The sequence below is a fragment of the Blennius ocellaris genome (genome assembly GCF_963422515.1).
Source record: "Blennius ocellaris genome assembly, chromosome: 21".
In the NCBI taxonomy this organism is placed as follows: Eukaryota; Metazoa; Chordata; class Actinopteri; order Blenniiformes; family Blenniidae; genus Blennius; species Blennius ocellaris.
In genome coordinates, this window is record NC_137670.1 from 14,857,390 (window position 1) to 14,868,026 (window position 10,637).

Here is a 10,637-nt window from a genome sequence, read left to right on the forward strand (position 1 = left end):
TTCTCTGCACCGACACAAAGCCGTCTTTCCACTCAATTAAGAGTCACCCACGCTTGTGTCAAGAAGCCAACAGGATCTCCATCCCTCTCCCTTTTCCCACTGTGAATCGTATCTGAGCAGCCACAAACACTCGCTGCAAATCTCCCCCGACATTCACCTCCAGTGGAGAACACCTCCATGCATGGTAATGACAGGAGAACAAGAGCCCATCTCTTCCCACCTCTTCTGCCATTTTGAGCTCATTAGTGCACAACAAGCACAATATCACAGACAGTTGGTCTGAAGGGTCGAATCCCACATTTCCACTGGAGGAAATACCGATATCTATTAGCTCACTCGACTGTTATAGTGACTCTCATCTTAATTTTCAATCCATGCTTCACTATTCGCCTTTAACAGGAAATAGGCCTCATTATCATATTTTCCACAACTGCATACGGTCGCTTTACTCTAATTTTTCATATCCATAATTACGCTGGTTGTTAGCACTGGAGCATGACTCCTATGGGAGCCTAATAAAAGGCTGAGGTTGATGACAGGAGCAGAAAAGAAAAAGAAAATCCCACAGCTGGCAGAGTGTTTTCGAAGGAGCTCATTGTCAGGAGGCTAAAGCATCATGTTTGTTGTCGATGTGCAGGAAAACGTACTGAACTCTGGCCTCGCATTTATGGAAGACCACTCAGACCAGCGGCTGGTGGACAGCGACAAAGCCGTGGGATTCACCAGTATGCAAAATATTGCATGGGGTCTCTAAAATATTGGTAAAATGCTCTTTTTTCCTGTGTATTTCTTTTTTGTTTGTTTTCTATTTTGTGATGATCATGTGAAAAATTAAGGTATTTATATACACTTTTATTCGTGCATGAGGGTGAATCATCAGTCTTTCAGTTTTAATAAAGTTGCCGGCCTGCATGCAACTCTTGTTCTCACCATTGAAGTGCAGTGGAGCTAGTTTGAGTGACTATGGCTTTATCTAACGATCTTATCTAACTATGTGCATGCCACACTGAGATCCGACAATTTAATTATCCTCCATAATTAGTAGCAGACAGGAGAATATCATGAACCCCAATTCAATAAAAAGATCACCTCACAATTATCAAGACCATACAAAGACCTGATTCTTTAAAGCCTACATTTGATCTGCAGAATCGTGGCACCAGCCTGGTGCTACGAAAAATAATATAAAAGCATATAAATCAGAATATTTTACTTGCAGTTCCCACATTTGCTTTATTAGAAGTTTTGCAGCGAATCCAACATTGTTCTGGTCATGCTATGTATGAAAACTCTCCTCCGTAAAGTGCTGGGAGTAACATATAAAACTTTGGGAAGTCTGGGTGGTAGATTCACATTAAAAATAAAATAAATCTACTGAGTCCTCACAGGCTGGGACGATGTCAGTAAAAATTGACTCCTCTGCACGTTCATACAATTAACAATAGTGCCTCTGGTGTGTTTTGCTCGTATCTTCGCCTTCTTTGTTTACCTGTGAAAAAAACCGGAGCGTACAGAGCTGCCTTGTTGTAGGCGGGTCCAAGGGAGGCTCTACCTGGATTGGGTTCGGCTAAAAAACCCTGGTGACTCTACCTAAGGTTTGCTTTCCGATGGGTTTGTTGGAGCCATGTCATTTCCAGGTATGGGGATACATATTACTGTAGGAAAACCATTAGAAAGAGAATTTTGTATAATATGGCCCCTTTAATTGTGGCTTTTTGTGGTCCTGAAGCTACAATTGGACACCAGTTTTGGCTCAGTGGTGTAGACAATGACGCTTATATAATGAATGCGTTTTGAGTTATTACCCTAAGGCAAGCAGTCAACCACCCCCTCCCAGGTGATCTCTCCCGAAAGCCGCGGTGGGGTTCGCATGCTGCTTTTCGGTGATGGCCGTGATCTACTGATTAGCGTAAATAATGGCTCCTCAATTCTCGCAAGCATTGTTCGATTGTGCAGCACCAGTGGTTCGGGTTCGGGTTAGGAAACATAAACGATGGATCTTTGTGCAAATATCGGAACAGTGTGTACATCGCGCAAATCGCCTAAAAGTGCTTTACGCTCACAGAACATGATGGGGAGTCCAGTGGAAGCATGTTAGATAGTGCCAGGGATACGTTGGTTACAACCTGTCAGTGACATCGAAGGAGATTAATATGAAGACCTGTAGAATGTACATTAAGAGATGTTTCATCAAATTGTGTCGTTTGTAGACGAGAGAAAGCAAAGTGAATATCCATTCGTGAAATTGTTTTTCGCTTTTAAATTTGACAAATTGTTGAAGCGTCAGATCAATTTGGTACTGAATACATACCAAACGAATATATGAAGAACTAACAAATACTATGACAGTATGTGCTGCGGCACTGAAGCTACACATTTTCCTCTCCATTATGCAGACATTCCTCTTGTGAATATTAAATATGTAGATTTAAGCACACTGAGAGGCTTGGGTGGAAATTTAAGGACCCATTCACTGTTATCTAATTATTGCACTTATCACAGTCCTAAATCAAATCAATTCCTCGACACCAATAAGGCTTATGATCACTAGTCGTTTTTGTCTCACTAGTGCTAATCTCCACAACCAAATAGGAGCGTGGAGCCATTTACCTGGGGGGGGAAAAAAATAAAAAAAATGTCGTAGTTTTTCCCCTCGTTAAAACCAGCGGCTGCCAGAAGAGCAGGTGCGAACCTTAAACACTGCTCTGTGGTTGGCTGAAAGGAAGCGCGGCTCCTTAATGAGGTCCCTCACTGCGCTGCTCAGAGAGATGGGAGAAGCTGGCCGGGAATGAACAGCACAGTATTGTTCACATGCGCGGTGGCCTGAGCTCCCACTGAGCAGATCTATCCCAACGCGGCAGAATGCAAAGTGGAACTCGTGCTGCAACGAATATATGCACATCAAGAACACTCTGGAAGTCGGTTAATTGCATCCGAGTTGCATTTTGGCCTTTATTTCGTATGTGTGTGTGCGAATGGATTCTGTGATTCTGTGACAGTTTTCATTGTGAGATTCGATGTCTTGACATTTGCGACGTGTCATGATTACAACTTCAACCTTGATGTCTGTCATAATGGAGCTTGTACAACACCGTGTAACCTGCTGTGGATTATCCCCACACCCCCCCTGCCTCTGCAGCTGTTGGTTGCATTGTTCTTCCTTTCTGCGTTTGCTCATTAAGTCTCCTTCGCCGGATAATCATGTGTACACTGGTCCAATTCTTGACGCCGGCCGATCGATCAAAATCCCCACCGCTTTGTTTGTGAAGCCCTACGCGGACATTTCTTATCTCAAACCCCCGGTTTGGTTTGATTTAGACGCGGTGTGAATATTTCTATTTGCTGTTTTTCACACCTCCTGTTTGCCAAGACTGCAAGTAAACAAATACAACCCCTTCACATTTTCAGATGGTGTATTTCACTGCCCGTCTCAGCGGATAACTATCCTATTTGAGCAAAATCGAGCCAACTGGGCTTCGCGCGGCATCGTGTCTTGGTTCAGCCTTCATCTTGATTTCTAGACGTGGCGCTTGTAAAGACCTGCATGAGAACCCAGGAGGGAGCAGGAGCACAATCCTGCTCACGCTGGTACAATTACATCAAAGCAAATCACAACACCGAACAACCATACAGTGGGAATTCTCTTTAAGCACAGCAAAACGCTGACGTGTAACAGAGAAAAGTGCTCGGAACCACAAATGAAAGGTATGAAATGACCAAAGAGGTACTGTCGAACGCTTGCTTTATCCGACTTTGGGTTCGCAGGAAGCTGGAGCTGAGAAGTTGGCAGCAAAAAGAGGAACAACCACCCAGTTGAGGGCATTCAGCAGGTTGCCACTTGTCACGAGCAAGTCTGAGGGTTTCTGCAGGAATACCTGGAGAGAGCCCGTGCACAGGGAGAACATGCTAATTCCACTCAAATCGTGTCTCTCGCTGTGAGGCCAGGTGAAGCACCACCTCGACGTCACTGTGCAGCTCATCACTTAGAAGAAATATGTGACTGACACATATTTGATGAAACGGTAAATATCAGAACTCGAGGTTCATTAATTTATTTGATTTTACAAATCTGAATGAAACTTTGATGGAACTAATCAATAGACTTGTCTTATGAAAGTTTGCCTTGATTTCGTACTAATTTATGAGGCTCAAGCCAAGAAAAAAGGGCAGAGTGCTTTGAAAACAATAAGCTGATCAATCAATCAGGTCAAGGAATCAAGACAATTCATTTTAACCTTCACATCCATTCACTAGGAACACACTTTTTAGTCAACTATCTATTTCAAAAAGCCTGTTTTAGATCCCTCTGAATTCTGCAGTTTTAAATTAAAACGTCACAGGCTTATTGTCACATTTCTCTACTGGTTTATTGCGCAATTAGCAAAGAGGTGCCTCCAGTACCATATTACAGTATATTGCACTGTAACCCTGCAAGGCTTCCGTTTGAAACTCAGACTCAAGATACAACTAAATCCAAATCAACTGACAAACACATCTTCTCATTTCGGGTGACGTGCTGCCAAAAGCCACACGAGTCCAGTTTTTTAAACTTCCCCCCGTCCCCTCCATTAGACAAGCACTGAGCCGATCAGGTGGGGGGGGTGTTGGGGGGGGGGGGTGGAGGGGTAGAGGGGGTGTCTGGATGCCAGAAAAGATAAGACTCCAATTTGCATGACGGTGCAAGTTTGAGATTAAATTACGAAATTCTCTCGGGGGTCCGGAGGCTGTCGGAGACGTTCCCGGTCGAAGGCGCAGGAACTTCTCTCTGGCTGACGCTGATAAGGCCATCAGTCGGAGGTGATATTTCTCAGTCAGTAAGATCAAACCACCGTCCGGTTGTCAGGGCTTGGATCTGAGCGTTGCTAACCCACTCCACCTCAGAGAGCTCAGGCTTCCTGATTCATGTCCCGTGTTGCCTTTCAGCAGGAGAGAGCCGTCAAGAGGTGGCACACCCGGCAATACAGCCCCCTGACACGAACTATCCACACGATGCTCACAGAAGTCCATTGACGTGTTATAAACTCTACCATCCTTTTGCATGATTAAAGCTGGATTTATAATTAGAAGCACCTCAGTTTACGAAGACCCCGTTTAACAAGCTTAACAAACAGCAGCCATGAAAATGATCGTGCAGTCAACACCTTTGTACAACAGGGTCCCCCCCCCCCCCAGCATTATAATGTTTAATGAGAGCTCATTAAATACACTGTGCAAACTTGAGCTGGCTGATTACTCATGCATTGGACAGTCATCTCGCTATCAATTGCTACGAGGTCACATCCATTTAGCACCACTCCCTGACCTAATATTCAACTTTCTGGCTTATGGGTTCTCTCGACTTAAGTGGAAATAACTGGGGATATTCTTGTAAGGTGAGAGTGCTAACCTCTACATCACTGTCCCGCAATGTTTTTATACCACCACAGAAAACATTTCTAGTATTCTGTATGCAGGCACCCTGGATAATGAGACGTTTTCCTCTCGACGATCGTATTGTCTTCTAACATAGATTTGTCTTGTAGCCAGCTGAATCAAGACATATGCAAAGTACATGTTGCGATACTCCACAGACACATACAACAATACACATTAGTAACAGCATGGCATGAAAACCTGGGGTGCATCCAACCATCATCATCATCATCATCATACCCGCTTCTCAAATAAAGCAGGCTTTCCATCATTACCCACAAACATCAAATGGAAGACTGACTGATCCCGAGCAGCTAAATAAATTACATGAGAGACACATTTCTCACCATGTAAGACATGTTCGGGTCGGTGCTCGTGCCAAGAGGGCTGTTGCCGTAATCGCTGTGTTTATTTCAGTTTTCAGGGAACAGTGGGCAACGTTGCAAAAATAATGCACAAGATTGCCTGCTGTAATTGGATTTAAAGGTATTTTCACCTCATCGATCATGTGCATGATTTGTAGGATTTACACATAAGTGGCGAGCCTTTCAGATTCAAGAGGAGATTACATTTTATCTTTGTCACACACCTGTAAGTCAGACTGTGGATTTATTGGCTGGCTGAACCTAATGCACTTTTTACCATTTCCATAGAATGGCGATAAATGTTTTTTGTTTTTTGTTTATAATTTACAAACACTACAATCTAACAAAACAAAACATTTCAGCTTATATTACTGAAAAGCATTATTTATGAAGATATTGTGTTACAGCATTCATGGTTGGAAATATGGTTGTCAATTCATTTATTTCAGCTGAGTAATTGAATAATTTCAGCTCTAATAACGATGTAACTCAATTTAGACCAGCAGATGATTCATCTCGTGAATTTATTGTCCATCCCAAGTGAGTGGTCCTACTGGCATTGCTATACAGAATAAACAAAGCTGCCTACACACACACACACACACACCAAAAAAAAAAAAAAAAAAAAATCAGTCTGGACAAAGGAAGCACATGCAAATAGAATCACTTTGCACTTAATCTGTAATATCAGTGATTCATTGTTGTTTTTCAATATAATGTCCCGACGCGGCTGTTCAATAAGCCCTATAATGTATATGCAGTATGGCACATGAACATGAATGAAGAAAAGAACTTATTAGATAAAAGTGACAAGAGTAATGATTAAATAATTACCGCCACTTCAGTTAAATGAACGAAATAATAAGGGAGGAGAGAAACCGCTCACTTTGCAAACAAATGCGAGGAGACAAAACAAACGTAAAACTATTAATGCACGTTTTATTTTCGATGACATCTTCTCTGTGAGAAGATATGGGTGCACTTGATGTTGAGAGTTCATCGTCAACCTCGGAAAGCCTCACGAGCGGCGCGCGCGCGCGCGCGCGGCAGCGGATCAAGGTGCGACCGTGCGCGCGCGTCAGGAACCACCGCCGCGCTATTAAAACACGCCACTCACGTCTCTGAAGCGGTTCCAGTGCTTGATCTTCCGGCTGTACTGGGAGATGGTTGACAGCCATTGCTCATCCTCCATGAAATTCCCGGCTTTCCCCGCCTCTTTGCCACTTTTCACGTCCACCTGGAGCGAGACGCCCGCCAGCAGACACAGGCAAGCCGCGACCCTCACGTGCACCATGTTGCTCGGGATGTTTGGTCTCTGGATGTAGTGTCCTTCCTCTTCCTCTTCCTCCTGCTGCTGCTGCTGCTGCTGCTGCTGCTGTCCTTCAGCCAATGATCCACATACAACACTGCTGCTGCTGCCTCAATGAGAGAGAGAGAGAGAGGAGAGAGAGAGAGAGAGAGAGAGAGAGAGAGAGAGAGAGAGAGGGAGAAAGAAAGAGAGAGAGAGAGAGATCAGATCCTGCACTAATCATGTATTTCTGCTTACTTGGTTTCATTATTTCAGATGCTTTTCTATTTTGCAACCAGCCCCCCCCCCCCCCCCCCAAAAAAAAAAAAACAACACACACACACACACACACACACACAATGACACTATGACAGTGATAGTCACACTGCGAAAATGAATCACACAAGTAGAACAGATGTTTATTATTGAGCTGATGATCAATCCCATTTTATTCATTAAAACTTTCTGGAAAAGTGCCTTTTTCATATTAATGGAATATTTACGCCAATAGAGCTCAATTGAGCCGTAATAGCTGAAACAGAGTGAGTCATCTGAAGAGGCAAGCGGAGGAAAACTGCTGTTGTAAGGAAGTGGTGCCCAAAGACTAGAACCCCCACCCCCCCCCCCCCCCCCCCCCCCCCTCCCCAAGGGGCTTACAGGCAAGCCAATAAGAATCAATTTACCATGAAATCAACTAATTTAAGTCGTAATTTGTTTATTAGCAAGAACATGGTGATGATGTGTGAGGGTCTCCTCTGTGTTCATTTCATATTGATTATTATTGTGTATTAATTCATGTTTTTACTGGCGTATTCCCCCATTACTTATATGTTGTGTTTTTACTTATTCACTTAATAACTTCCATGAAAATCATTCTTTAAATAAATATATATATATATATTTGTCCTGCCTCTGGGTTTTCTACACTCCTAATAGCATTTTCCCAGTTTGTATTCTTCCTTTTGTCTATGATTACAAAGTTTGGGCTTGGTTTCTGTGGAACCTGATCAGGAGGACAGTTTGTTTCCTAAAGCCTGCACATCACTTATAAATGCAGCAACGATGCCTCAAATGGTGTGTTTCGGAGGAGATATTGTGCCCAGGAGGGCTGCTTTCTTCCATTTTCAGCTGAGATAAGTAGCTGCTGGCAGTACAATCAATCTGAAAACACAAAAAAAAGGACAGGTCATACAAGTCCAACGCATCACACAAAGAGAAACAAATGACCACACACTACTATACACCTCGAGGCAGTTTAAAGAAGCGACAGTCGCTGGAGAAAACGTACACGTGAACGGGAAGATCACGAAAATTTTGAGCGTTTTCAGGGTTGCAAAGGTTACCACTCAATGGCAGGTGGAGCAAACATGCTATATGGAGGAATATGCATTGTCTTGTTTTTCATTTCTGCAGGTGTGTCCTCCAACAGTCCAAAGACAAGTGTTGAGGTGAGACGGCCACTCAAATCCTCCTTTGGATTATCGGGGATCGGTTCCAACACCCCAGCAGGTTAGTATCATTGGAGTGCCCACATGATTAACCCACAAACATAAAGCTTGCAGAAGCTCCCTTTTAAACAAATGTGTCGGGTTTTTTTGTTGGGAGAAAACGACAAGTTAATTTGAATACAGCGAGAGAAGTCTTTGTTGTCAGAGGCCTCTCCCCGAGGGTGCACTAATAAAGACCTGATTTCTTTTTAATATCCCGGTACACATTTCACTGTAAATCACAATAGCAGATTTGATGTTAAACTTTGAAGCGACAGCTTTAAAACAGTGACGAACTGCACAAAATATTGTTCTGAAGTTGAAATGATCAAACTTACCAAGTCAAAAAAAAAAAAAGTGTTACGCACTGCTTCTTCCTGCAGAGCTTGCATTACCTGCACATCATTTCAAGTCTGCCCACGTTATGCTCTCTAAACTCTACATGCCCCCCCACCCCCACCCCTTCCTCCTCCTCCTCCTCCTCCTCCTCCACTCCATCCACTCGCTATTTCATCCCCATGAAGGCAAACCTAATCCAGCCCCCTGCTCACATTCGTTTAAGTTTAAGGTTACCGAGATTGGTTGAGGTTGAGTAGCCAGGGGGCGGGATCGCATTGCTGTGATGCTGCCTAAGCCGGCCCAGCCGCCCCTCGACGCCGGCAGCAGCAGCGCAGTTGATGTGGCAGTTTCAGGCCCGTGTCGGTGTGCAGACCTGCAGGATCCCGAGGGAACGAGGGCAACGGGAGAAACGTCCCGCGGCGTCGGCCAGCAGTGCACGCCGGGACCGCGAGATGCTGAGCACCTTGCGCGTTAATCAAAAAGTCCACGCCAGTCACGGTCAGCGCGCTGCAGATCAATGGCCGCACGGCTGAGCCGGGTCACTTGGAAGACTTGGGAGGATTGTGTTTGGCTTCGCACCATTAGCTTTTAAAGATTTTTCTCAGAGTTGAGATGTTATTGGGAGGCCTCCCTCCGGAATGTGGAATGTGAAGTCTTCTAAGGAAATAGAAAATAGAAAACTTCAGAAAGCAGATTTTAGGGATGAGAAGACTAAACTCCCCCCCCCCCCCCCCCCCCCCCCCAATGCAGAGGACTCTTAAGATTCCTGCTCTGCTGCTCGATCAGTATCAGTTACAGCAGCGCAGTGACCAAGAGCGTTTTTTTTTTTGCTTCCGATATGACTGATTTCTCAGCGATAAGGGATTTCACATCCGGGCCCCCCCCAAAAAAACTCTTTAAATGCTCAATTAAGATTGTATCTGCAAGCAGAGAGAGAGAGATCCCACGGCAGTCTTAATGATGGCACGTTTCCAGCACTAAAAAAAAAAAGAATATATTTCCCTGTCAATGTTTCAGAGGCTATAAAATGTTGGGCGGCCCTGGCTGACCGTGCAAAACACATTAAAGGGAAGTTTGGCTGCAGTGGGATGGAGGCAGTTTAATGCAGTTTCAGTCTATTTGTTGAGGTTTGAAAGAGCCTGTGCCTCCTTTCATTGGGCCGTAGGGAGAACAGATGATGTCCGGGGTAGGTGGGCTTCTATAAAAGACAGCTGGGCTTCTATTGTAGTGGGTCCATGTGAAAGTCTCTTTGCAGTCCAGCTGTTTCAACATTCAAAAGGCGACACCGGACAATTTGTGACATACACGTCTCAGCTCTCTCTTTAAGATAAATATAGGTTCCACACAAAGGCTCCGGCAACTGTCACAACAATGATGATCAAATGTATTATATGTCGCTCTAAGCTCTGCATGCACACACAGCAATTATTTTCATCTGGAATTGTCTGGGATGGGAAAGTGGACTTCTTAAAACACATCGAAACGTGAACGTGCCATAAGAGTCAAACGACACGTTCCACATCTCCATCTACATATCAGACTGACGCCGTGGAAGAGAGCTTGTAATTGTAAGAGGATTAGCCGATGTCATCACTTCCTCCTGTTCCTCTCCAGGCAGATGTTGATAAAACTCATTTATCTTTCACCGAGCATAATCAGTTTACACAAAGGGGAGCAGCGGACGGAGAAGCCTCATTTGAATAATATCAGACAAGTGCGTATCAAGTATATACGCTTCCTTATCTA

At 44.2% G+C, this 10,637-nt stretch overlaps 1 protein-coding gene across 1 annotated transcript in view; it reads right to left on the reverse strand.

The window, feature by feature from the left end:
• Positions 1-7,071, reverse strand: part of LOC308145454 (testican-2) — a gene marked incomplete at both ends in the record, with an annotated part of 44,349 nt that extends 37,278 nt beyond the window's left edge. Inside the window, one exon of the mRNA XM_080516906.1 lies at positions 6,886-7,071. Within this exon, the coding sequence (XP_080373032.1) occupies positions 6,886-7,071 (186 nt within the window). The remainder of the gene's footprint in view (positions 1-6,885) is intronic.
• Between the last annotated feature and the right edge of the window lie 3,566 nt (positions 7,072-10,637).